We start from the raw sequence: 27,489 nt of genomic DNA, 5'->3' as shown, positions 1-27,489 counted from the left end.
CTTTTATTATTCATGATTATGAAAACAGAAGTTTTCTGTTTCCCTGTCTTCAAAGAGAGCCCCCTCCCTATTTTATCCTAATGTCCAGAATTCTTTTGGAGTCAAGTAGGCAGCAACTTCACTTGAGGCAGAACTTCAACGTTGTTGCCATGATAATATTCTCTTTGGGAACTGCCTCCCTTTGGGTGAAGCAGCGGTCAGTCTCAGGCTCAGAATTGTAAGAGCCCTTATTTATTGGAGTCTCATGTAATTCCTGTTGGAAAAAATTCTCCCAAGTGGGGTTTTATGGGTAGATCTCCATCTGTTTGTTTTCCTTTTAGTCTTTAGTACTTAAACTCCATAAAATGGTTTCCTACTCTGTGTGGCATTCAGCACTTGTTTTTTACTGTGTTGTAACACCTGACAAAAGCCAAGAAAACTTTGGGTGTCTGGCCAAAAATCGTTTGTTCATGATGCTGGTGATGACGGTAATGATTGTGATGATCGTGTCTTGGCAGACAAGGAACCATTTCTCTAGTACCCGAGAAGAGATGGAGGAACTTAAGAAAAGGATGAAAGAGGCTCCCCAGACATGCAAGCTTCCAGGACAGCCAACCATTGAAGGCTATCTCTATACCCAAGAGAAATGTGAGTGGGAATATGGGAATACCTGCTGGGTTTCAGTGGGCTGGCGCCTACTGCTCCTTGGCCTCCCCAAGCCCCAGGCACCGATAGTGATCTCGGACCCCTGAGAGCTGCACCTCGTTTGGAGAGCAGCCTGGGAATAGTGCAAAACTTAAAAAGGAAGGCGCAGTTGGAGGAAGAGGTTTAGGATTTGTCTAATGAAGGCTCTGGGGTGATAAGGTATAGGGTATTCTCTGAGATTGCAAACGGGGATTGTTGACCATTTAATCCTTTGATTGGGGGAGAAGGGAAGTAGGGGATAGGAGGCAGAAGAACAATATTTATTATGTATACTATGTGCCAGGCGTGGTGCTGACGACTTTAAATATACCAGGTCCTTTAATCTTTGAAAGTACTTATCATACCCATTGCACCTACGGGGCCACTGAGGCTCAGAGATAGAGCTAGTTGATAGTTGGAAGTCACCCAACTATCAAGGAACAGGTCTAACAGTAAACTCAGGTCCGAAAAGTGTCAAAACCTATGCTCCACCCACTGTCTTCTGTACCTTCCACAGCCTTAAGATTACATGGTGGCTCTTAATGCATGAAATAGCCACTGTGATTTCAGTGGGCAAGACAGCTATATTCATTGATAACTAAGGAAAATGGGTTAACTTATCCAGTCACCAAATACTGCAGATGACTCAGGCTTTCCTGCCTCTTAAATTATAGTAGGCCAGCCTGTATGATTTGTCTTATGGAAGGAACTGTGTGTGGAAAAAATGAAGGGGAACATCCCAGCTGTGATTTCTTCAACAGTACCCTAGGGGAGGTTGTAGAACTTCAGAAGGTGGCCTTTAAAAGTCTGGATGACAGACTTCCTGTATGATTAAAGATGGGATGCATGCTTAGATGCCTTTATGACTCTAAAGGGGACTTTATAGGCAGCGTTCAAGGGTCTGTGTTTATTGCCAAGGATCGTCTAAAGAGGCTCATGATATTTAAAACAGTGTATCCTTGTTGTCTTCTTTTAGTAATTGGTTCATCATCAATGACTCCTAAGCAATTTTGCACTGTGGGATTGAATACCATCTATATCCCACTAGAATGTCTTATCTTGGGCTTCATTCAGTAGAAACCTAATTAGATAAACTCACTAAAGTGTTGAGAATGTCATTTATTATCCTGCGGATCCTACCCTGAGATAACTAACAGGTAGGAACTTTTCTCCTAGTGGGGCTTTGGTTGGGTAAGAGTTTGCTCACTGAATTGAACCTTGACTCATACCTGGACACAAAACAGGGAGTCCAAAGTGCCTTCAGAACCTGGATAAAATACCTGTATTAATAAGGCCCAAGGCCCCCAAAGCCTGTAATTTCATTCCCTGCCAAGAATTGTTCTGCCCAGAGAGTAGGCTGAAGAGGCTACCCATAGGTTACCAGTGGTAAGAAACACTGCAATCTGCAAAACATAATGTTGCAGCAGTGATAGGATTTTGTTTTTCCTCCCTCAGAGCAGTGAAATTTGATGGTTTTCAAAGATGTGTCATTCCATTTCTCAGGTTTTTTGTCAGGTTCATCACTTCAACTCCACATTGCAGGATTTCTCAATCTCAGCACTACTGACATTTTGGACTGAGCAGTTTTTTGTTCTGGCTGGAGGGGGGGATCATCCTATGCATTATAGGATGTTTAGCAGCATCTCTCCCCAGGTGTGAGGACCACTGTTGTATTATGAAAGAGGTACAGACTAATACATTTGAAATCTTGGCTCTAGTAGTAATTAGCTACTGGATCCTTCTCTGCCTCATTTTTCTGATTTGTCAAATGGATACGGAATTGCTACTCCGTTGAATGTATGCTTACTGAGCATTCCTTTTTCCCAGACAGTATTGAGTGCTTTAGGCGTACAACAAAGTGAATCAACCTTCGTTTTTGCCCTTAGGAAGTACATACACAGTGTGATGAGGAAGACAGAAAAGTATATCAATAATTATAGTGAAATATGTTGAGCTTATATACAAGGGTATATATATATATATATATATATATATATACACACACACACACACACATACATACATACATACCTACATACATACATATATATAGGCTTCACTGAGAAAGTGGTATTTGAACTGGAACTTGTATTATGAGTGGGATCTTCACAGGTAAAGAAAAAGGGAGAGAAAATTCCAGGTGTACACCACTGCACACAGAGGCATGTGAGGATATACTTTATTTGTAGGGCCTTGGTTTGCCAATAATAGTCCTGGTTTATATCCGTTGCCCTGATATAATTATCAGTAGTGCCCTCCTCACTCTTAAATATGTCTTGAATATGGATGATAAATTATATGGTCACCTATTAATTTGGTAACTGAAAGTAATTCGGTGAGACAAAAACATAGCAGAAGACAAAGTTGAAAGGTAAATATGATCATATAATGAAGGGTTTCGTGGGCCAACCTGAGGAGTTTAGAGAGACTGGAAAAGTGGTGGGTGGTTTATAATGAGAGGAATGGCACAGAGATATAGTTTAAAACATTCCTCTAGCAAAAGAGTGGAGAATGGATTAAAAAGGAGTGATTGGAGATGGGGGAAACCAGAGAGCAGGTCATGGAGACAATTAATTGGAGGAATGGTGAATTTTTGTTGTGCTCAAAATGTCTTATAAAACATGAAAAATATAGGTCAGCAGTAGGGTCCTGAACTACTTGAATTCTAAAAGAGATGGAGCAGAGGAGATAGCCGAAGGAGAGGCATTTAGGGGAGAGAATGGGCAGAACTCAAGCAGCAGCCCAAATGGGGCACATTACAGGGAAGTAGGAGCCGAAGATGACAGGTGTCGAGTTTATACGATAGGATGTGCAGTGGTAGCACTCGTAGGGCACATGGCAAGGTGAGTGGTTTGAAGCAAGCCAGAGCAGATGCGGAAAGCAGTTGATGAGGGTTTGGACTTCCTTATGTGCAATGGGCAGGTGGCAGTCGGTCCTGGAGCTCAGGGGAAGGGGGAGGGCTGGGTCTGGAGCATAGCCCTGAACAGCAAGCTGTGCACAGCTTCCCTCTTAGGGGCAGACTGATCATGCAATGCAGAAATTAATTTGTTAGCTCACTTTTGCCTGTCTTTATAGGGGCTTTGGGAATATCCTGGGTGAAATACTACTGCCAGTATGAGAAAGAGACCAAAACACTCACCATGACGCCAATGGAACAGAAGCCAGGTGCTAAGCAGGTCAGTTCTTTCGTGTGCCACATTTTTTGCAATGCATCTGTCTGTGACTGCATCTCGGAAAAGAGTGTATGTTGACACAACGCCAAAGAATAAATCCATCACTGTCTCATAAAACCATGACTTCATTTGTTCTCTTTGACCTAAGTTTGCATTGGGCCTGATACTTCTCAGTTGAGTGAAAGATCTCTCTTAATGATGTGAGGCCTTCTGGAAGTGCCTGTACCCTTTCATACTATTTATTAAATTATCACAACTGCCTGTCACATTGTACAAAGAAAATTTGCAAAACTATGGGTGAATTGTGTGTGGAGAGTATGACTTGCTTTTAAGAAGGCTGTACTGTGGGATTTCTTTAAATAGCAAGTGTTTAAAATATAAACCTTTTAGCTAAAATATTTTTAAAAAGAGTCTGTTGCCTAGAGTTCAAATAACCTATACTACGCAGTCTGTGTACTATTCAAATATCTGTAAGCAGTTAATGCATCTTCTTCTGCCCTCCAAACCTTCTCCCCCCGCCCCAAAGTGGCAAGATGGGTTTGATACACTGAGAATGTAGTTTATTCACCTGGAAGAACCTGCTGTGTTATGTTATGTTGTTATGTTAGACCGTGAAGCCAAAAAATTTATTGTCATCTCACTTGTGCCTATCTTTGTAGGAGTTTTGGGAATAAACACTCACTCGCGCACACACACACTCATACTCACACTCAAGTATTTCTTAAGATAAAAGCTGCTAGACTATTAGGGTTCTAAAGTAGTTCAGTGTGTCCTTTGAAACTGGCTGTCAGACAGGGTCTTAGTTGTGATATTTAAGGATTTGAATTCCATGGCAGTTCTCTCTTGTGGGGCTTGTTCACAGAAAATGAGAGAGGAGTGGGATTTAGTGGAAGGCTGCTGAAAACTGCTTTTTGGGGGTCTTTAACCACTGGTTTGTTTCGCTGCCTCGGATGTGGACTGGAGATGGGATGCCGGTCCAATGAAGTGTACCAGATAGGGTTTCCACAACCTTCGTTCATGCCTCTAATGTGGGCCAGTTAGTCATCCATGACCCCCAAACTCTCCTTCGTTTCCAGTCTGCTGATTGCCAAAGTACCTTTCGATGTGATTCTGCAAAATTCTGCTCACGCTGCAGCACGGAACTTGTTCCTGTTCTGTGTAAACTGAGCGGTTGTGTCTGGCTGCCAAGGCATTATAAGCAGCACTGTCCTGCAGGTTCTTCCTTTTCTTTTAATATATGCATCACTTTCCAGATGCCGGACCTGAAAGTTCCTCTCTTAGTAAGTGCATTTGGGCCCCGTCTCCCCTGCTCAGAGGTGTCTGCTGTAAAGCTCAAGACAGAGGCCGCATATGCCACTTTCACATCCTCCTAGCAGAAGAGAGCCAGCCTTCCTTAGAGTTTTTCTTCCTCTCTTCCCTTTTCATTGAGTGGCTGCTTGCAAAACTGCCATCGTGTTGCAGCCTCAGCAGTTTGGCTCTGGGATTCCTTACAAAATGAGAAGAGGAACGCGCTTCTCCATTTAGAAGAAAGGGGAGGTGGCAGTAATCACTTGAATTTCTCTCAATTGGACTTGGAAATGACTTCTTGTCAGTTCTCTGACTTACTTCCTATTACTAGTTTGTGTTCTAGAAAGGCAAATGCTATAAGTCAGTGAAGATGGTAATAGTATCGTAGAAAGCCACCGTGGAGTGAATGTCTGTGATGTGGCAGGGGCCAAGGTAAATACTTTCTGTCATGTGTCTCATTTGCTCTCCCAGTGACACTGTGACAGATGCTTAGCAGGATTTGAAGATGGAGGAATTTACGCTCTTTCTGACTGTGGTAGCCACCTCTGTTCCTTACTTACTAGTTCGGCCTGTTGACTTCCATTTGCGTGCTGCTGCTCACTTTACAGATCGCCTTTCCAAACACCTGTCTATAAGATTCTCATCCTTTTCCTGTCAGGCTGTTGTGTAAGAGGAAACAGGGCCACCGCCTGAGTCTCAAGAACTGGTCTTACATCCTAGCTCTGTGGCCTAGTAGCTTTTTGATCTGGAGGAAATTACTTGCTGCCCAATATAATTTTCCTTCTTAGAGAACTGGCAAGGATGATAATGAAGTCCACAAACATTTATTGAGCACTAATTCTGTAGTAGGTACTAGAGATATAAAGGTGAGTAACATACTGCCCACGTTCTTGGGGGGTTCTCAGTCAAGGAGGGAAATCAGCCGTGGAAACATAAAGCTTTCAGATAATGTGGAAAACACACAGTGGGCAATGTATGGGATCGGGAAGGGCTTTGGAGGAAATCGAAGTGAAGCTGCAGTTTGTGGGACAAGTAAGAGTTTAGCCAGACAAAGAGTAGAGATAGTCATTTCAGGTGGAGGAAATAGTATATGCAAAGTTATGGAGTCATGAAAGTGCCTGATGGATGTGTAAAATAAGAGTAGTTTTACACTGGGGGGGTGGCTGCAGGCGGACCTGGAGTGGTTGGCAAGGCCCCTGAGCTCAGCCCCTGAGCTCTGATGCCACTGAATGGGAGGAAATTGAGCATTTAAAGAGGGAGGGTGAGTACGTGATGCTGTCGTTAATCACCCTCATCTTGAGTGACTGCCCCTGCTTGATATTCTAAATGTTGGGGCAGAGAAGGCAGATTGAAAAACGAATTTAGAGCTGAGGTTTTCTGGTGCCGGAGCAGCAAGAGAATAGGCTTTTGTGGGTTGAATAGCCAGTGGAAGGAAAGTATTGAGAGTGAGTACGGGCCAGTTTAGGTGGTACAGTGCTTAGCCACAGACCTGGCACTTGGGTGGTGTTTCTGAATTTGAGACGGCCAGGTGGGTAGTGTTATTCCCATTTAATAGTCTGTAAAGTTAAGTGAAAATGACTTTCCCTGCATAAATAGCTTGTGAATGGCATAACTGAGACAGGACCCTGGGTCTAAGCTGCCTAGTTGATTGCCATTTCCATAATCCCAACTTGGGTGAGTTTGGGTAAGCCATTTTACCTCTCTGAGCTTCCTCCAAAGTCATCATAAAGAAAGTTGCAGACTAAATACCCTGTGTAGTATGTGGTACCTGCTAGGTAATCAATAAGTGCTACTCCTCTTACCTGTACCACGTTGTCTGTGTCGAGACACTAGAGGGAAACTGAACAATGCGGGACTGGAGAATTTTAATCTGGACAAAGTGAATTTCAATGGCCTTATGAAGTACCTACAAGACTAGGGTGGAGCAAACTGTCGTGCACATATGAAGTACCAAATACTGCCTTGACTAATTACACATTGTCTTATTTTCTCTACTCCTTCCCTGTCTTTGAAGAGGGAGTTTTTTGCCATCCCTGCCACCCTCAAGAGTCTGGAGGTGGGGAGGAGAGATGTTTGTCTCTCCTCCTCCACTGGCCACTTAAATGGAAGGAGGGTTACAGAAAGCCGCTTGTCCATTGCGGTCTCCCTACCTAGACATCTAATAAAACATTTATTCCAGACCGTTCATGTGATTTGGGCAGCCTGTTTCTCCTGCACCCTCCTTACATGATGCGCGATGAGGTTCCCGTTTAATCTGCCCCACTTGGAAATGAGTGATGGCCTACCCCGCATGTCATTTTCTCTTCGACTCAGCCGTTCATTGATTTTTGGAGCAGGGAGAAACCATCTGCCATCTTGCCACTACCGTTTGAAGTGACAAAGGTTCTCAGTGAGGCTACACATTGCCCCTGCTGCCACAACAGATGCCTTCCAAGTGACACTAAGGACACTGCCAGAGGCAGAAGAAGGTTTTGCGCATTTTTTCAAATGGAATATTAATCCTTCTCTTCCATCAGGGGCCTTTGGACTTAACCCTGAAGTACTGCGTGAGAAGGAAGACGGAGTCTATTGACAAGAGGTTCTGTTTTGATATAGAAACTAATGAAAGGTAAGCTGTGCTGGTGTGGATTGGCCGTGTCCCCGTGTGCCAGGTGCTGAGCCTGGGTAAGTCTTTTTTCCTCACCTCCTGTTGAGGAAAATGAGTACATCTATTCATGACGTCATCATCTGGGCTCTTCTGGTGGCCCTTCATGGGGATCCCTGTGACCTGGCCCAGAGCTGCTTTTCGCTATATAAGCTTCAGCCAGCTTTGTGTCACCTGTTCTAGACAAGAGAAGTCATTCCTAGGATTTAATTTGCTATCAAACATGCAAAAGGTCAGCGTTTGATGATGTTACAAATGTACCATATAGGAACAAGTGACCTGGAGCAAATTTTTAAAAGGAGATAGATGAGATGGGGGGTTGTAGTGGTACATGTAGTGGGGAGTCTCCCTCCCACCCATGACTTGGTGCAGACATCATGCAGACTTTCCCTGGTTTGCAGATGTTTATGTAAGTGGAAGTAGTTTGATTATGAACTTCCTGATTTCAGCTCGAACTTGGTTGCATTTTTTTTCTCTCTAGTGCCTTCTTTTTTGTTTACTGACCTGAGGAAATGTTATTAGAGGGAAATTGAACTTTCAGATTTTAAAATGAGAGCATTTGCAGTTACTTCGGCTAAAGGCATGTTATGTAGGTGGGAGGTTGATCCAAAATTCCGTGAATACGTTTCTGTATTTTATTTAGTCTGTTGTTTCTGTGTATTAGGTACTGAATAATAGAATAGAATTTAACAAAATGATCAGTTGTAGAAAATAACTTGAATGTTAAATTACAATAGTGTCTGAACAAAACCATCAGTGACCGTAATCATAAAGATTAGACTAAGAGGTGAGGGCTTTCTAAACTTTCAGTCTGGGAATAAATAACTAGTGGTCAGTTTCCCCATTTTAAATTTCTGTTTGTGAATCTGTATGATTTTCTTTTGCTGTTAAAAATGGATATTTTCAATGCAAGATGATTTTCCTTTCGTGAACCTTTACTTAGCAGGGGTGTCAAACTCATTTTCCCCGGGGCCACACCAGCCTCGTGGTTGCCTTCAAAGGGCCGAATATAACTTTAGGGACTGTATACATGTAACTACTCTTTAACAGTTGAGCGAGAGTTCGGAGCTGCTGCCAGGTAGAAACAAGGTACAGGCCGGATAGAACAAGGTGGAGGGCGGGATTCGGCCCATGGGCCTCGTGTTTGCCACCTGTGCTTTAGTGTCTCTGGCTTTGCACCGTGAAGGTGCTTACAAGAAATTAAAATTTTCTGCCTTTACTTTCATTCTTACTACCTTTTCAACATAAATTTTTGAGCCATTTGCAAGCAGTATTCCTATAGAGTCAAAACAATTGCAGAAAATTTGGCTAGAAGCTGAGACCAATTCATGTTTATGTATTTTGCACCTAGTGCTATGCATGGCTCATGGTAGAGAATACATTTGGTGTTCCTTTTTGAATCTATTTTTTCCTACCCTGGAGTGCTGAGGATTTCTGAGTCTCGAATCTAGGAGTTAAAGTTTTGATGTGTCTGTGATTTTAGTTACCACCTGTTGGGCACTTTAAAAACATGCCGCCACTTAATCCTTGCCCTTGTTTTACAGGCACCGACACTGAGAGTCGAATATGTTTAGCTGACTTGCCTTATGGAGGCCATATAGTGGCAAGGCTGAGCTCAGACCTCCGTCTCTAGGTCTCCATAGCCCATGTTCTTATCAGTTGTATTCTGTTGTCTGTTATAAGCTAAAAACATATTCTGTGAAACAGTATCAATATAACACTGGGCAGGTGCTGAGGCACCTCTGCACACGTGGCATTTTCTGAGGGCTGTGACCTCTGCTTTGCTGGTGAGTCATTCTGATAGAAGGAAGAGCCGAGCTTCCCCGAGGGCATCAGGCACCTGTACTCATTTGAGTCTTTTTTCTATTTCAGAAATACAGAGTAACTTTGTATTAGTGTTCCTACCAGTGTTTGAAGCCACAGGCTCATAGTCCACCCAAGTTCAAATGGCAATAATAATAATAATAATAATAGCAGCAGCAGCAGCAGCAGCAGCAGCAGCAGCGCACAACTGCTGGTGTTTGCCGAATGCTTCCTGTGTGCCCTGCACTGTTCTCAGCCCTTTAGGTGATCATTTCCTTCAGTTTCACCGCAGTCTCCTAAAGTAGGTTTTTTTTTTTATCCCAATTTTACCAAGAGAGACCCGGACATGGCGACGTCACAAGAAGTTAAGCATCTCAGATTACACTGCTAGAAAGTGGTAGAGCCAGTATGTAAATCTAGGCATTCTTCTCTCCAAGCTCCCACTCAGAATGAGTGCATTCTCCTGCAAATACACTGTCTGTGCCTTTTTGTTTCAGATGGGTGGCTGAGAACTCAGGGAGGGCAAAGGATTTGTCTAAGGTCCTAATAGCAGATGCAGGACTAGAAGTCAGTGCTCTTTCTACTTTGTCATCCTGTTGTTAACTATATTGTTCTTTGAATTTGCCTTTCTGTAGCACTTAAGAATCTCCAAATACTTAGTGGGCAGTCGCTTATTTTTTCTTTCAGCTTCTCCGTAAGGCCCGGCAAAGACACACACATTGGCTTTTTGATTTCCCACATAGGAAAGCCGAGTTCCAGAATGGTTTTAATATCATATCTGGTCCCTAGTTTCTGCATTTCTGTCTGTTGTCCATTTGCTGCCTCGCCTTCCTTTTGGCTTTGGTATTCAGCTGCATAGGTGCCTTTACAAAGATTTTTAGACTTTCTAGCCCCATGAGATATATCCCAAAGGTTGGGTGTTTCTAAGAGAAAGGTAAACTTGGAAGTAGTGCTAGGGGTTGGGCGAGGAAATAGGACGTCAGATGCCAAGAATGCGCTGGAAAAATGTAGTGTAGAAAGCCAAGTTGTGGTTTTCAAAGGATTGTTGCTTAAAGATCATTTGGGAAGCTTTCTTTTTTTAAAAATATTTTATTTATTTATCTTTAGAGGGGAAGGAGAGAGGGAGAGAAACATCAATGTATGGTTGCCTTTCATGCATCCCCTGCTGGGAGTTGGCCTGCAGGGAACTGGCCTGAAACCCAGGCATGTGCTCTGACTGGGAATCGAACCGCAATCGTCTGGTTTGCAGGCCCGTGCTCAATCCACTGAGCTACACCAGCCAGGGCTGGGAAGCTTTCTTTTTTTAAGGAGTAGTTTAATGAAATAAGTGCTGGAAGGGCAGGTAGAACAGGAATCCTGTGATATCAGAACTGAAAAGGACCCCCAGTGTATCTGCTCTGCAGTCTTACGGGGAAAGAAACAGGCCCAGAGAGGCCCAATGACTCTTTCAAGGTCCCTTATTACTATTGTCCTTACCATTTCACGCTCTGAGAGGCCTAATCTGACAGAAGTAGTAAGGACAGGAAGGCCCAGTGAGGCAGGGCGTGCAAGGAGGCTTCATGCTTGCAATAATATGGTCAGTCCCACCTTTTCAGTTTGGTTTTGGAAGGTCTAAAAAGACAATGCATAGTATACTAACTTAGGACATCTCTGGGTATAGGTAGCCTGCAAGTGCCATATTTCACCATGTATATAATGCACACATTTTTGCCCAAATTTTTGAAGGAAAAATAAGGATGTGCATTGTATATGGATACTACTAATCCATATCTATAGAAATGTGTTTAATTCTTCTATTTATACTTACATGTTAAAAGTGTAACTCTAGAAAGCAGTAATGATATTCATATGCAAAATAATACCCTGGAATATGATCATTGGTTTTTGTCTCTAAATATAAATAAATAAATATTTGAATTAAAAAGTTAAAACGAAAGATGTTCCCCCCCCCCCACCGAAAGTTTGGGCCAAAAACATGGGTGCACATTGTGTGTGGCAAAATGTAGTAAAATAGAATAAAATTGGCATTGAGGCCCTCTGCCATGCAGGAGAGGCCCTAGACTGTAGTGGTTAAGAAAACATGGCTGTCAGGCCAGAGCTACTAAGTTCAAATCCTTGTCCACTCTACTTACCCACTATGGGAACTCGGGTAAGTGACCTCTCTATTCCTCATTTACCCGTTCTGTCAAATAGGATTTTTAAAAACTGTAGTATCTGCTTTATAGGCTTCCTGGGGAGATTAAATAAATTAATACCTATAAAGTACTTAGAACAGAACTTGGTACCTGGTGGGCATTTGATAACTCTTAGTCGTTATTACTAGTCACAGGATTGCTTAACTCAGCCAAAAGGCCTTGTCCTTGTCCCTTTCCCTGTCCCCGGGGCCGAGCATGTTGTTGAGTTCTTCCCACCTGGACATGCTCCACAATATCCTAGGTGATGGAAGTAGCAAAGCTGTTTTCTGGAAGATGAATGTGTTCATGGCCAGCATGGTCAGCCTTAGAGCCCAGCCCCAATGGCTGGCTTCTGAGAGAGGCAAGGGGAGCCTCAGTTGGGCTCCAGCAGTGTAGGGCCAATTTAAGTGTACATTATTAGTAAGGCATCTTGGCATCTGCCTTCCTATTTCCATGCCCAACCCTAGCACGATGCCGCCAAGATACCGCCTCCCTCCAGGTTCCCAAAGTTACTATTCTGTAAGTGTTCTGTTGTTTTTCTGAGTAAAAGAGATTTTGAAAAATTGGAATTTCTGTATGCCTGTGCCTACTCAGTGAAGGACTTGAGATCACAAGACTCCATTCTCTCAGGTGAGTTTTCTGCCTTAAGCTTCTTGTTTTTTCCCCCTAGGCCAGGAACCATCACACTGCAAGCTCTTTCAGAAGCTAACAGAAGGCTGTGGATGGAGGCCATGGATGGGAAAGAGCCTGTAAGTTACCTCACACTGGGGATGCTCTGCAGCTTAGCCTGGTGTATGAGTGCCCTCTAGTGGTATAAGTGGGTTTAGCACAGTTAAAGGGTGTAGTGGTTAAATGGTCACAACAGCAACGTCTGGCTCACAATCGTTAGAGCTAGAAACAATTTTATTGATTCACCGTCTCTTGTTTAACAAGTAAGGTAACTTGAGTTCCAGACAGGGTGAGGCCTTCTCTAGGAGAAGCCTCACAGAAGACATGGAAGCTGGGCCTAAAATCCAGAGCTTGGAGCATCTTTGTCCAGTTTCAGATTTATGTAGCTGTGCCTACAAGACCTTCTTAAGGAAAACTAAGCCTCTTCTCAGTTATACACAAGGACTGAAAATAATTGGCATGGCTGTGAACAAGCATCTGTTAAGATTTCATGCAAAATCGTTTTGCTGCCCCTTCTTCCACCCTCCAGTCAGCTTATTATCTCTGCAGTAGTGGAGGCGAAGACTTTGCTCTCCTGGACCCGAAGATGTACCACTCTATTTAGGAGGCCATTGCATAGGAGGACAAGCGATACTTTGAAAGTGTTTTTGATTTATCCTATTAAGACCAATATGAACAGTCAGAAACCATTGAAAACCATTTCCTTTCTTCAGTTTTCCCAGTAGCTTTCTCCTAGTGGCGTATGAGATAATATCACCTTCATAGTGTTGGAATCCCTGAGACCTAGATTTTGATCCTGATTCTGCCAGTCAGTGGCTGTGTGACCTTGAGCAAATTATTTCATCTTTCTGAGCCTCGGTTTCCTTCTCTGCAGTAAAATGGCTTTAATAATCTCTGTCCTCACAGTCACAGGGTTGCTTTACAAATCAAATGAAAGCCAGTCCGTCAACCATAATGTGATGTATTAGCTTTAGGTGCTTCTAACGAGCCTGAAGCATGAGTGCAAAGCTGCTGAGATTGAACAGTATTTGGATACACTCTAATCTCCTTGCTTTATTCAAGGTCAAAATTTGCTAGGAGGGGAAATATATTCCAGGCTTTTCTTTGTGTGTGTCCTTGGTGCCATGGAATGAAATCCAAAGAGGAAATGCACAAATCCCAGATTGCATTTCTAGCCACCAAGAAGGTAGTTTTTTTTTTTTCCAAGAAGGTAGTTTTAAATGACAAATGATGTGAGAACTGCCATCCTGTCTCCCCTCCCTCTCCTCCCAGAGATCTGAAGCTTAACTATTACATGCCTTTGATGTTTCTCTGGGCGGGTGCTAGGAGGCTCAGCAAGGCATTTGACTCTTGCATCCCCTCTCCTGAACTTTCTCTCCCTCTAGGATTTAAGATTGAACAGTGAGGAAGGCTTTGTGTGTAGAAGGATGTCAGAACATGGGCCCACTGAATGTGGATCCTTACCAGCTTGATTATGGCAGACCTATGACAAATATCTCATTTATCGAAGGGGCAGTAAGGGCTGGCCAGCATGGAAACCTCTCTCACTAAGATACTCACAGATTTACACACATATGCAAACACGTTTCTTTTAGAAGATGAGCTTGTTAAAGCAGGCTATAACAGATGATGTATAGAGGGCTTATTTCCTGCAGCCTCAGACTGCTAATGTTATCTTATGCACGTTATGCATGCCTTTGCTTTTAAAGTGTTGAAGATTGGGACTTGACAGAACATGTACTCCGACCCTGATCATCTTAGAGATAGGAATTTTGAAGTCTAAAAAATGAAAATAACAAGCCCTAGATTTTATAATGAGGTAGAGGCAGAACTGGGACTAGACTTGAAGAGCCAAGGATCTGGTCTCTGGTCTCTCCATGGCTATCACAATGTGGACTTCAAGATGATGCAGAGAAATCTTGCGTGGATCTCTTTCAGATGGACGATTGCCATTCTACAGAGGAACACTTATTAACTAGCCTTTGGGGTATGGGAGGTTGGTTTGGAACACATATATTTTATCATCAATACCCATTACCCAGGTATGCATGAAAAATCCACTTTCTTTCTGTCATACTCCCTTGCTCCATTGGAAAAACTCTCTTAAGCTTTCCCTAAGTAAATATCTAAGAGGGTTATAACTTCAGCGGGAGCAAGCAGTTTGAAATCCATTGTAATCTTCAGGGATTGTTGTTTCCACTGTTTCTTAGGGACCTGGGCGGAGATGATTCTGTGAAGCCCACTTTTCCTTCCTGTTAAAGCCTCTGAGTCGTTCATGGTCTTGATTTAATATTATCTGTTTCTCTTCTTTTGTAGATCTACCATAGCCCCATAACGAAACAGGAAGAAAGTGAGTCAAATTTCTGATCTACTGACATTAGAAACTGCCAGCTGTTTTAATCATAGTGAATGCTGTCATCGGTGATATGTGATACTGATGCAAGTGTGTTTACAGACGCTGCGGTGTGGACTGAAACTCAGACCTCTGTATTTTTTGGACCATAACATGCGCCTAAGTTTTAGAGGAGGAAAATAGGAAAATTTTTTGAAGTTAAAAATGTGGTAAAATATTTGATAACATAAATAACATTAAATTCCACCAATGTAAATGTAACTCAACAGCAGCATTAACAACCATTATTCCTCCCAAATCGGGGTGAGGGGTGGGGGGCGAGTTTTATAGTCCAAAAAATATGGTATTTTTTTTTAAAGTGCATCTATTGATTGAACTAAGGAAGTCTCTTAATCTTAGCTTATGGTGGGAGTAGCTGGACTGATAAAAAGAAACACATTATATCCTTCTTGTTCTTCACACATGATAGAAATTATGTGCATTTCCAGCCTAATATTTCACATTTGCTGTTGCTCATGCCTAAAGCAGAAACAATGCAAAGGGCTGACTAAAAGCACTCTGTGTTACTTGGAGTAAAAACCCTTCCCCCGACCCAAGCAAAGGACCTTTTCATTTAACAGTGGTTGGACATGACCGAGCAAACCCCTCGTTCTCTCACTGCAGTCTCTTAGCTTGGTGATTGAATGCTTGCTTGGTTGATGAAGCCCATTGAAGCAGGATCTGACTCTGCTTTCCTTTGCTTGAAACAGTGGAGCTGAATGAAGTGGGCTTCAAGTTCGTTAGAAAGTGCATCAATGTCATTGAGACCACAGGTAAGATAGTGAACCATCGCCTGGGTGTTTGAATCCACCACTCTGAAGTTATCCTGGGCTGGCTTCTCTAAAGTACCAATCATGTCATCGATTGGTCAGAATCCATTTCAGGGATAGGCACTGTTTATAAACCTTGACCACTAGGCACAATTTGTATAATTTTAGTGAATTCGGAACCAGTGGTCCCCAAGCATATTTGGATAATTTCTGCCTTCCTGCTTTGAAAGAGAAAGAGCTTCAAATGACTTATAAAATATTCTTGAATACCTGGACTCCTCAACTAGTATTGTGATGGTAGTCCCTAAATAAGTAAGAATTTAGTTCTGCCACAATGCATATGGGTTCAAAAATTGCAGGGGGCAAAACTAGACTTAGACAAATGTGGAGTGAGCATTTTTCCAGGTTGATGATACTCTGTAGTTTCTCTCCGGCAATTATGTAGAATAAGGGCCAGTATACTGTATGAGCAGTGTCCTTTTTTCCTTTGAAATGTTTCTTCAGTCTTCTCCATGCACAAAAATGGCCCTTTGTTTGACATCTGCCATACTCTAGCCTTCCCTTCCTTTATATCACTGCTCAGGGACATCTTGAAGGTTGATATTGCTGCCTTTTCAATTAGATCCTAGCTCCTTTCCAAAATGGCAGCACCATTCTCCATCTGCTATCCACCTGAGTCTATTCTGCTATTTATTATAGAGTGTGTTCACCCCTGTTAGATTAATGAGGGCTTGGTACAATCCAAATGAAAGTATGAAGAGAACAATCTGGAGAGATGCTTCAGGACTGCTCCCTTATGTCAGGGGATGTCAGAATGTTCTGTGTATGAGGCCAGGGAGCTTGGAGAGGGTAGAGAGAACCTTTCCTGTTTGAACTCAGTCCAGTGTGTCAGCACCTATTTTCTCAAATTCCCTGAAAATTCTGTAGCGATATAAGCAAACTTGACCTGATTTTCTTTTCCTAGGGATCAAGACAGAGGGATTGTACCGTACTGTGGGCAGCAACATTCAGGTTCAGAAGCTGCTGAATGCCTTTTTTGGTAACGATTTTATTTTCATAATTCTTATTTGGAGTTGGTTGTGTATTAGGAGGCAACTTCAGTGCCTCCAATGATCCCTCAACTCAGTCTCTTATCTGTTGCTCAGTTCCAACTGGGTTCTTACAGCTCTGTGTACTGTTTGGACATCAGCTTCTCACTGCCCTTTGATTTCTAAAAAGGTAGTAGCATGTTGTTTAGTCCCCACATATTTGTGTTTTACTCCAGCTTTCCTCTTCTCTTTGATCTGTAATCTCATACTATTGTGGTCAGAAAAGATGTTTGATATGATTTCAATCTTTTAGAATTTATTCAGACTTGTTTTCTGGCCTAATATGTAATCTATACTGAAGACTGTCCCACGTGCACTTAAAAGGAATGTGTATCCTGCTGTTTTGGGAAGGAATGTTCTGTATATGAGGTGGGGCCCCCCACATCCTCAATTTTATTTATAAGAAATTGTGTATTGAATTTAACATGTTTAAACTTCAGTCACCTCCAAAGTACTCTCCTTTTGATGCTGTACACCGGTCGAGATGTTTTTTCCACTGCTCAAAACAGTTTTTGAACTCATCGATTTGGATACCTTTTAGGGCTTCTGTCATTTTTTGTTTGTTTGTTTGTTTCACCTCTTCCACATCTGCAAAATGTTTCTCTTTGAGTACTTTTTTCATATGGGGAAACAAAAAGAAGTCACCTGGGGTGAGATCAGGTGAATAGGGAGGGTGGGGCATGGCAGTCATGTGGTTTTTGGTCAAAAACTGTTGAACACTCAGTGCGATGTGGGCCGGTGCACTTGTAAATTACCCATCATGAAATGGGCAAATACGCTGAAAGATTCTTCAAACAAAATTCATTGTAGCCAAACGCAGACTCTCACAACAACACCAGTTGGTGAGCTGATATGGATGGGTTCCTAGAACATTCACCTAGAGGGGGGAAGCCTGAGCTACAAGGGGCCTGACTTCCACAAGATAATTTTGGTGTTTTTTTGGTTCCCCTCATACATCTATTAATTCCACCTGATCTAGTGTGCCAGGCCAATGTTTCCTTGATAATTTTCTGCCTGGATGATGTGTATCCACTGATGTAAATGGGGTGTTAACCTCCCCTATTGTTACACTGTCCATCTCTTTTTTATACGTGTTAATATTTGCTTCATGTATTTATGTGCTCCTACGTTAGATGCATAGATGTTTACAACTGTTATATTCCCTTGTTGAAAGGTATCCAGAATTGATTCCTTTATCATTATGGAATACCTTTGATTATCTCTTGTACAGTCTTAGTTTTAAAGTCTATTTTGTATGATATAAATATTGCTACCCCAGCTTTTCTTTCATTTCCTTTTGCATGGATATATGTTTCTATGCCTTCACATTCAGTCTGTGTTTTTAGATCTGAAATGAGTCTCTTGTAGGCAGCGTATGTATACTCTTACTTTTTAAAAATCCATTGAGACATCCTATGTCTTGGGATTTAATTATTTAGTCCATTTACCTTCAAAGTAATTATTGATAAGTATGTATTTATTACCAGTTTGTTAATAATTTTATGGTTGTTTTTATAGTTCTAGTTTACTTTCCTCTTTGCTTTCTTTTTTTTTTCTTTTTTAAGATTTTATTTATTTATCTTTAGAGGGGAAGGGAAGGAGAGAGGGAGAGAAACATCAATGTATGGTTGCCTTTCATGCATCCCCTGCTGGGAGTTGGCCTGCAGGGAACTGGCCTGCAACCCAGGCATGTGCCCTGACTGAGAATCGAACCTCGATCGTCTGAGTCGCAGGCCCGCGCCCAATCCACTGAGCTACACCAGCTAGGGCTCCTCTTTTGCTTTCTTAACTGTGGGATTTGTTGACTTTTTTAGTATTATGCTTGGATTCTATTCTTTTCATTTTTGTGTATCTATTACAGGTGTTTGGTTTCTGGGTATCATGAGATTCATATATAGTAACCTATGTAGATAGCAGTTTATTTTAAGTTGATTGTCTCTTAGGTCTGACCACATTCTGAAAGTACTACATTGTTACTGCTGCCGCATGCTTTATGGTTTTGATATCATATTTTGCATCTTTTTGTGTGTGGATCTTTTCAGTAATTATTGTAAATATAGGTGCGTTTTACCACTTTTGGCTTTTACTTTTCACATGAGATTTATAAGTGATCGATCCACTACCTTTCATGTATGTTGGCCTTTACCAGTGAGACATTGTCTTACATGAGTTTTTCATTTATTGTTTTGGTCTTTTTTTTCTTTAAAAAGGATTTTATTTATTTATTTTTAGACAGAGGGACTGAAACAGCAATGTGCAAGAGATACATCAGTCCGATGCTCTCACACACCCCCTACTGGGGACCTGGCCACAGCCCAGGCATGTGCCCTGACTGGGAATCGAACTAGTGACCTTTCAGTTTGCAGGCTGGCACTCAACTCACTGAGCCACACCAGCCAAGGTGGCCTTTTCTTTTCTGCCTAAGTAAATCCCTTTAACATTTGTTATAATGCCAGTTTAGTGGTGCTGAACTCTTTCAGCTTTTACTTGTCTTGGAAACTCTTTCAGTCCATTCTGAATGACAACCTTCCCAGGTACAGTGGTCTTGGATGTAGTTCCCCCCGCCCTTTTATCATTTTGAATATATTGTGCTATCTATCCTCTCTGGCCTGCAAAGTTTCTGCTGAAAAATCAGTTATCAGTCTTATGGGAGTTCCTTTGTGTGTAACTGGTTGTTTTACTCTTGCTGTTGTTAAGGTTGTCTTTATAACTTTAACTTTTTCTTTCATTTAATTGAATTTATTGGGATGCCATTGGTTAATAAAATTATACAGGTTTCAGGTGTACAACTCTACAACACATCATCATACACTGCATTGTGTGTTCACCACCCCAACTCAAGTCTCTTTTCATCACCATTTTATCCCCCTTTACCCTCTTCTGCTTCCCCCGGCCCCTTTCCCTCTGGCAGTCACCATAGTGCTGTCTGTGTCTATGAGTTTTTTCTTAATCACCTCACCTTTTTCACTCACCCCACCACTCTCCTCCCCTCTGACAGCTGTCAGTCTGTTCTCTGTATCTAAGAGTCTGTTTCTATTTTGATGGTTAGTTTATTTTGTTCATTAGATTCCACATATGAGTGAGATCATATGGTATTTGTCTTTCTCTGACTTATTTCACTCAGCATAATACTCTCCAGGTCCATCCATGCTGTTGCAAAGGGTAAGATTTCTTTCTTTTTTATGGCTGGGTAGTATTCCATTGTGTAAATGTACACAGGCTTTTTTATCCACTCACCACCTGATGGACACTTGGTATATCTTTAACTTTTTACACTTTAATGATGATGTGTTTTGGTGTGAGTCTTTTTGGGTTTATTTTCTTTGGGAATTTATGTTTCCTGAACTGGCATGTCTTCTTCACCATGTTATGGAAGTTTTCAGCTTTTATTTCTTCAATAAGTTTTCTGTTCCTTTCTCTCCTCCTTCTGTGATCCAGATAATGTGCATTTAGTGCACTCGATGTCCCAGAGGTCCCATAAATTAACCCCACTTTAAAATGTTCTTTGTTTGCTGTTCCAATGTGTGATTTCCACTGCTCTTTCTCCCAGTTCACGGAATATTCTTTTTGCATCATTCAGTCTGCTCTTAATTCACTTTAGTATAATTTTCATTGTAGTTTTTCTATTCTTCAGTCTCATTTGGTCCTTTTTAATATTTCTTTGTGTTGAAGTTCTCACTGTGTTCATTTATTTTTCTTTAGTCAATTTGGGGAACATATTGATAATCATTACTTTGAACTCTTTATCCGGTAGGTGGTTTATCTATGTTTTATTTAGTTATTTTTCTGAGGATTTGTCATCAACTTTCATGTGGATCATATTCCTTTATCTGCTCATTTTGCCTAGCTTCATTTGTTTCTATGTATGACGTAGATCAATGTCTTCCAGTCTTGAAAAAGTGGCCTGATGTGGAAGGTGTCCTGTGGGGCCTGGTGGCACAGCCTCCCCTGGTCACAAGCTCTAGGTACTCCAGCGGTTTCCATTGTGTATGTTGTGTGTACCCAGCTGTTTTGGCTTGGTGCAGTTTTGGGGGCATGCTGGCGGGAAGGATTTGGCCCCAGGCCCATTGGCTGTGAAATTCAGTGTTGACACGTACCAACATGGGCTGGTCCCTGGCCTGGCTGCCCGTGAGGCCTGCTGTGGCTGTTGTAGGTGCACTGTGGGGTAGGGTTGGCCTCTGGCCCGGTTGTCTGCAAGGTTCAGCTACAACTGCTGCCTGTGTTCTAATAGATGGGGCTATCCCACATCCTGGCTGCCTGTGTGGCTTGGCTGTGGTTGCTGTGGGAACACTTGCGTGCAGGTTAGAACCCTGTGTTGCTTGCTTGCAGCTAGGTTTTACTATGACTGCTTCTGGCACTCTTATGTGAACAGCCAGCCTTCATTGCTGCTGCCTGGAAGGCTTGGCCTCAGCTGCTGAGGGTGCAGTGGTATCTGACGGCTTACTCCTGAGTTAGCAGCCACTTTTGAGGGGTGCTGATACCAGCTGAGGCCACCTGCCTGGCGCAGGGGCGCTAATGCTATCTGAGCCTGTTCCTCCACCGTGAAAGGGTAAGAGACGTTTTTGAGGGACACAAGTGCCTGCTGAATCTGCATGCTGGGTGTAGGGCTGGAAACACTTTGTTTGGGTCCTCATATGGGCTGAGGCTGCTTGCTTTTTGTGGTGGAGTGGGAACCACATTGGAGGGGTTCCAGTCGGAGCAGGCAAGTTGGGTGGCCTGGACCTCCAACATGTCAGTATGGGGTGAACAGTGTTAGCAAGATTGTCAAAAATGGCACCTGCCAGCAGCAGGCCGGCTAGGTTGAAGGAGGATTTGTTTGTTTGTTTGTTTACCTGTAGTTTTTGGACAATAGGACACACCCCCCCGCATTTGGGAGGAATAATGGTTGTTAATGCTGCTGTGAAGTTCTGTTTACATTTACATTGGTGAAATATTATTTATGTTATAAAATATTTTGCTACATTTTTTGGCTTCAAAATTTTTTTGCCTATATTCCTCCTCTAAAACCTAGGTGTGTCCTATGGTCTGAAAAATATGGTATTAGTACATTTGTTCATGTTCTTTTTTTCCACATTTTTTATTATTGTTCAAGTACAGTTGTCTCCATTTCCCCCCCACTCCCCACCCACTCCAGCCATCCCCACTTCCCCCTCTTGGTCCTACCTCCCTTTGGTTTTTCCATGTGTCCTGTATACGTGTTCCTGAAAACCCTTCCCCCATCATTCCCCCCATTATCCCCTCCGTCTCCCCTCTAGGTACAGTCAGTTTGTTCTTAATTTCAGTGTCTCTGGTTGAAGGAGGATTTAAAAGAATGGTGCCCATCAGCACTTCTATCCCCAGAGAAAGTACGTGCTTCTCCTGTACTTGCCCTACAATTGGTCCATGTTATGTCCTTCACATGTAACCCAGGAGATCTACAAACTGGTGCCTCTGTGCTCGGCCTCATTGTGAGTTAGTTTGTGCATGATTCTCTTTAAGAGGTGGGGTCTCGCTTTCCTACAGCCCTTCACCTCTCCTGAACGTAAGCTCCACTGTTTTTTATAGGTGGATATTATATATGTGTTGGGCTGGGGAGTCTGTGTGGGGCTCAGATCCCTCACTCCTCAGGGTGAATCTCTGCTGTCATGATAGCCTACCACTTGTGGGTCATTGCACCATCAGTGTGGGTCCTCATTAGACTGTGACTCTGTGCCTCTTCTCTGTCTGGATGTGGCCTGTTCTTTATGTTCTTGGTTTCAGAATATCTGTTCTGCTAGTCTTCAAGTAGTTCTTAGTGATAGTTCTATATGTAGTTGTAGTTTTGCCGTGTTGTGGAGGGAGATGAACTCAGGATGTTCCAATCCTCCATCTTGACCCTGATTTCCTGTCTGTCCTTCCCCTTGATCAAGGAAAGAATAGACATTCTTTATTCTTTGAACAATGTCTTTTGGTCACCATTTGTTCATTAAAGGAGCAGATGAAGCATCTGTTGACACTTGGTATTTGGGCAACCAGTTGTGAGGTTTTCTAGGTGTTGAACTCACAGGGCCCTGAGCGGCACACAAGCAGCAACTGTATGCATGAATGTTGCCCATACATGATCCGTAGTGTTGATTTTTTTGGAAGTTTTAATCAAATTGTCTAGTTTGAGCTTGCAGGGCTTTGGGAAGTTGGCAGCTTTGGTCCTTAGTGATGCCAAGACAGAAGGCTAGGAAAAATTGAAAATGTTAATTTGGAGCGTTGGAGCCAGATCTTGAAGGAAACTAGAATAATTGAGAATTTGGTAGGTACTCACAAAATGGAATTTACCAAGAGCGAAAAAGGAGCTCAAAGGCAATGAAAGGAACTAGAATGTAATGATCCTTAAAGGTGTGATACATAGTTTTTCATTGAAACCTACAGATCTCTCATGAAGAGTCATCCCTCCTTTAGCTCTTTTTTTACAAAGTCTGGTCTCAGATTTGACCTGATTATTTAAAGAAATGCAAATACCATATGATCTCACCTTTAACATGAAGCTAAACAACAAAACAAACAAACAAGCAAAATATAACCAAAGACACTGAAATAGAGAACAGGCTGACAGGGACCAGAGAGGGGAGGAAATTTCAGGGGAAAAGGGGAAGGATTTACAGGAACAAGTGTGAAGGACACATGGACAAAAACTAAGGGGGGTGGAAATGGGAGGGAGGTGGGGAGCACTGGGGGGTGAGCTGGGATGGGAGTAAAAGACAGAAAATTGTACTTGAACAATAATTAAATCAAAAAATGCTTAAAATAAAATAAATAAAAATAAAGAAATGCAGCAAGAATGGTAATTGACTACACATGTATCTTTATGTATACTTCGCTGGAACATTCCATAAGGAATTTCAGATTATGTGGGTATCCCATTTTCCCAGCTACATTTATTCAAAAGACTTGACCTTTCCCCGATGAATGGTCCTGCTATACCCTTGTCAAAAATCATTTCAACTTATATGGGGGGATTTATTTGTGGTATCTCTATTTTGTCTATTAGCCCGTGTGTTTTTATGCCAGTACTATACTCCCCCTCCACAGTTACAATTTTTTAAAAATCTTGTGATGAGAACTTTTAAGATCTACTCTCTTAGTACCACACTATTTTGATTACAGTAGCTTTGTCAAGGACTAACCAATTAAGGGGATGATTTTATTCAGACTGTTGGAACAGGGAGAACCTTTATAAATAAGATGCATCTCATAGGAGAGGAATGAAATTTGGGGTTTTATGGGAGCAGATAAAAAGGCATTTCTCATGAATTTTACATAAGTCATATGAAAGGATGGAGATGTGCCTTCTAAGTGAGGGCAGGGTGTCCACTGAAGCCAGTGGTTCTTGGGAGCAAAAAGATGGGGAACATCCTAGACCATCCCTGTTTCCTTAGAGCACAGGGTTCAGGTAAAGTTCACAATTGTCATATAGTTAAGTAAACTCTTTTTCTTGCCAAAATTTGGGGTAAAATATTATCTTGGATTTTGAACAGAAAATAATTAGGTTGTTTTTCTACTCAGATATTTAAAGAAGAAAAACCTGCTTTGGCTTAAATACTTACAGTTCTTTTGTAATCATGCTACACTTTATTTTTTTCCAGCCAAATAAGTTAAACTTATAACCAAATGTGAACTCAGATTACTCTCTGCCTTCCAAGTACTTGGTATGTGACTCAGAAGACATTTTTTAATATACTCAGGGAACATAATTGTTAGGTTTACAGTGTAAAGATTGTTCCTAAATCTTTTTCTCCATTTTTATTGGTGAAACAGTCTCACAAATAGTAATGTTTGTATCCATACTATGCAAGGTAAGATTTCTAATTTTTTCCACAGAATTCTGAATATTTTAACAATTTCTTTTTAAAAAGATTATATTTACTTACTTTTAGAGAGAGGAGAAAGAGAGGAGAGAAACATCAATGTGTGGCTGCCTCTCATGTACCCTGTACTGGGGACCTGGCCTGCAACCCAGGCATGTGTCCTGACTGGGAATCGAACCAGTGACCCTTTGGTTCACAGGCCAGCACTCAGTCCACTGAGCAACATCAGCCAGGGCTTTTAACAGTTTCTTGAGGTTTTACATGAACCATTCCTAGCAACATTGACCTTATTTTTTATAATCTAAAATATTAAGCTCTGTTTTTTCTTATTCTTGAATCATTGCAACTACTTTCTTGCTCTCAAAAGTAGCTGACTTGTTTTCCTATTAAAAACATACTTTCTAACAGGTATGAAGTAATATCTCATTGTTTTAATTTGCATTCCTCTGGTGATTAGTGATGTTGAGCATCTTTTCATATGTGTATTGGCCATCTGTGTGTCCTCTTGGAGAAGTTTCTATTCAGGTCCTCTGCCTACTTTTTAATTGCATTATTTGTTATATTGGTTTTGAGTTGTCAGAGTTCTTTATAAATTTTGGATATTAATCCTTTATCAGATATATCATTAGCAAATATCTACTCCCAATCAGTGTGTTGTCTTTTCCTTTTGTTGATGGTTTCATTTACTGTGAAAAATCTTTTTAGTTTGATGTAGACCTATTTGCTTATTTTTTCTTTTGTTTTCCTTGTCTGAGGAGATGTGTCAGAAAAAATATTACTGAGAGAAATGTTAGAGCCCTGGTCGGTGTGTCTCAGTTGGTTGGAGCATTGTCACATACACCGAAGGGTTGTGAGTTCACTTTCCAGTCAGGGCACATATCCAGGTTGTGGGTTTGATCCCCTGTCAGTGTACATACACAAGAAGGCAACCAATCTCTGTTTTTCTCTTACATTGATGTCTCTCTCTCTCTCTGTTTGTCTTCCTTCCTTTCTCTCTGAAAGCAGTGGAAAAATATCCTCTGGTAAGAATGAAATAAAACAAACATTTTACTACCTAGTCAAAATGGCCATCATCAATAAATCAACACACAGCAAGCACTGGCAAGGATGTGGAGAAAGGGGAACCCCCGTGCATTGTTGGTGGGAATGCAGACTGGTGCAGCCACTGTGGAAAACAGTATGGAATTTCCTCAAAAACATTAAAAATGGAACTGGGAAGGGATGGGAGTAATAGACAGAAAACTGTACGTGAAAAAATAATTAAATAAAATAAATAAATAAATCTTGACAAATAGTAAAAAAAAAAAAAGGAACTGGGAATATATCTGAAGAAACCCAAAATGCTAATTTGGGAAAATATATGCACCCTTATGATCACTGTAGCATTATTTACAATAGCCAAGATATGGAAGCAACCCAAATGCACATCCATAGATGAATAAATAAAAAAACCATAGTGCATGTATGCAATGGCATATTACTTGGCCAAGAAAAGAGTGGAATCTTACCATTTGCAACAGCATGGATGCACCTAGAGGGCATTATGCAACATGAAATAAGTCAGACAGGGTAAGACAAATACCATATGATTTTACTCATACGTGGAGTCTAAAGGACAAAATAAATGAACAAAAAATAGAAATAGACTCATACATAGAAATAGTGAGTGGACTGGTGGTTGCCAGAGGAGAGGGAGGTTGTGCTACGGGGTGAAAAACTTAAAGATTAATAAATTCAAATTGGCTCTGGCCAGTGTGATCAGTTAGTTGGTGTATCATCCTATAAACTAAAAGGTCACTGGTTTGATTCTTACCGGGGCACATGCCTAGGTTGTGAGTTGGGTCCCTGGTTGGGGTGCGTGCAAGACGCAGCTGATTGATGTTCCACTCTCACATTAATGTTTCTCTTCCTCTCTTTTATCGTCCCCCCCTCTCTAAAATCAATAAACATGTCCTCAGGTGAGGATAAAAAAGGAAGTACAAATTGGGGTTGTTACAAAATAATCAGGGGGATATAAAGTACAGCATAGGAAATACAGTCATTGATATTGTAATAAACATATATGGTGCCACGTGGGTACTTGAAACATTAGAGAGGATCACCTTGTAAAGTATACGGCTGTCTAACTACTATGCTGTACACCTACAACTAATACAAAATAATATTAACTGTAAATTGTAATTGAAAAGTAATGCTAAGTGAAATAAGACAGTCAGAGAGACAAGTACCATGTGATTTCACTTATATGTGGAATCTAATGAATAAAATTAACCGACAAACAAAATAAAAACAGAACCATGGATGCATAGGGTACACTGACAGCTTTGGGGGAGGTATTGGGTTCTGGATGAACGAAGATGAAGGGATTAAGCAAAAAAAGACATTAATATATAAAATACACAGACACAGATGACAGTGTGATGATAGCCAGTGGATAGGGAGGTCCAGGGCGGGGAAGGTGGGCAAAGGGGGGGAAATGGAGGCAGAAAGAGACTTTGCTTGGGGCGATGGGCACAGGATGCCGCGTGCAGATGGTGTTTTGTTGAGTTGTACACTTGAGACCAGCATGGATTTGTGAACCAATGTCACCCCAATAAATTCAATAAGAAAGTAATTTCTATTGCTTTTATTTTTAACATTTTCTATTTGAGGAGCCATTGTCTTCATACCCCTCTTTACATAAATATCACTTTATCATTGAGACTCTCCCAGGCCATTGTAACTAATAGAGTGTCTCTTTTCATGTTCCCTCACATTTTTTATATTTTTACCCTTTTATATATTGTGTGTGATATATTTTGTTTATCCTCTCTTTCACATCATTGACACTTAAGCTCCACAGTGGTAGGAATTTTATCCATGTTGTGTGTTACGGTATCCCTAGTATGTAAAACAGCGCCTTGCACACAGTACTTTTCCTCACCTGAGGACATGCTTACTTTTTAGAGAGAAGAGAAGGGAGGAAGACAACATCAATTTGAGATAGAAACATCCATTGGTTCCCTCTCT

The 27,489-nt window shown here is 41.6% G+C and overlaps 1 protein-coding gene across 1 annotated transcript in view; it reads left to right on the top strand.

The window, feature by feature from the left end:
- The window catches only part of OPHN1 (oligophrenin 1), a 278,964-nt gene that overhangs the window by 144,362 nt on the left and 107,113 nt on the right, over positions 1 to 27,489 (top strand). Inside the window, exons 6-12 of the mRNA XM_037054966.1 lie at positions 498 to 627; positions 3,739 to 3,839; positions 7,640 to 7,731; positions 12,415 to 12,493; positions 14,730 to 14,763; positions 15,516 to 15,578; positions 16,540 to 16,614. Coding sequence (XP_036910861.1) covers positions 498 to 627; positions 3,739 to 3,839; positions 7,640 to 7,731; positions 12,415 to 12,493; positions 14,730 to 14,763; positions 15,516 to 15,578; positions 16,540 to 16,614 — 574 coding nt within the window. The remainder of the gene's footprint in view (positions 1 to 497; positions 628 to 3,738; positions 3,840 to 7,639; positions 7,732 to 12,414; positions 12,494 to 14,729; positions 14,764 to 15,515; positions 15,579 to 16,539; positions 16,615 to 27,489) is intronic.

This window comes from Sturnira hondurensis, unplaced genomic scaffold (assembly GCF_014824575.4).
Source record: "Sturnira hondurensis isolate 20B ecotype Veracruz unplaced genomic scaffold, ASM1482457v3 Scaffold0008459, whole genome shotgun sequence".
Lineage (NCBI taxonomy): Eukaryota > Metazoa > Chordata > Mammalia > Chiroptera > Phyllostomidae > Sturnira > Sturnira hondurensis.
Note: the sequence above shows the minus strand (reverse complement) of the source record. Positions and strands in the feature narration are given on the sequence as shown.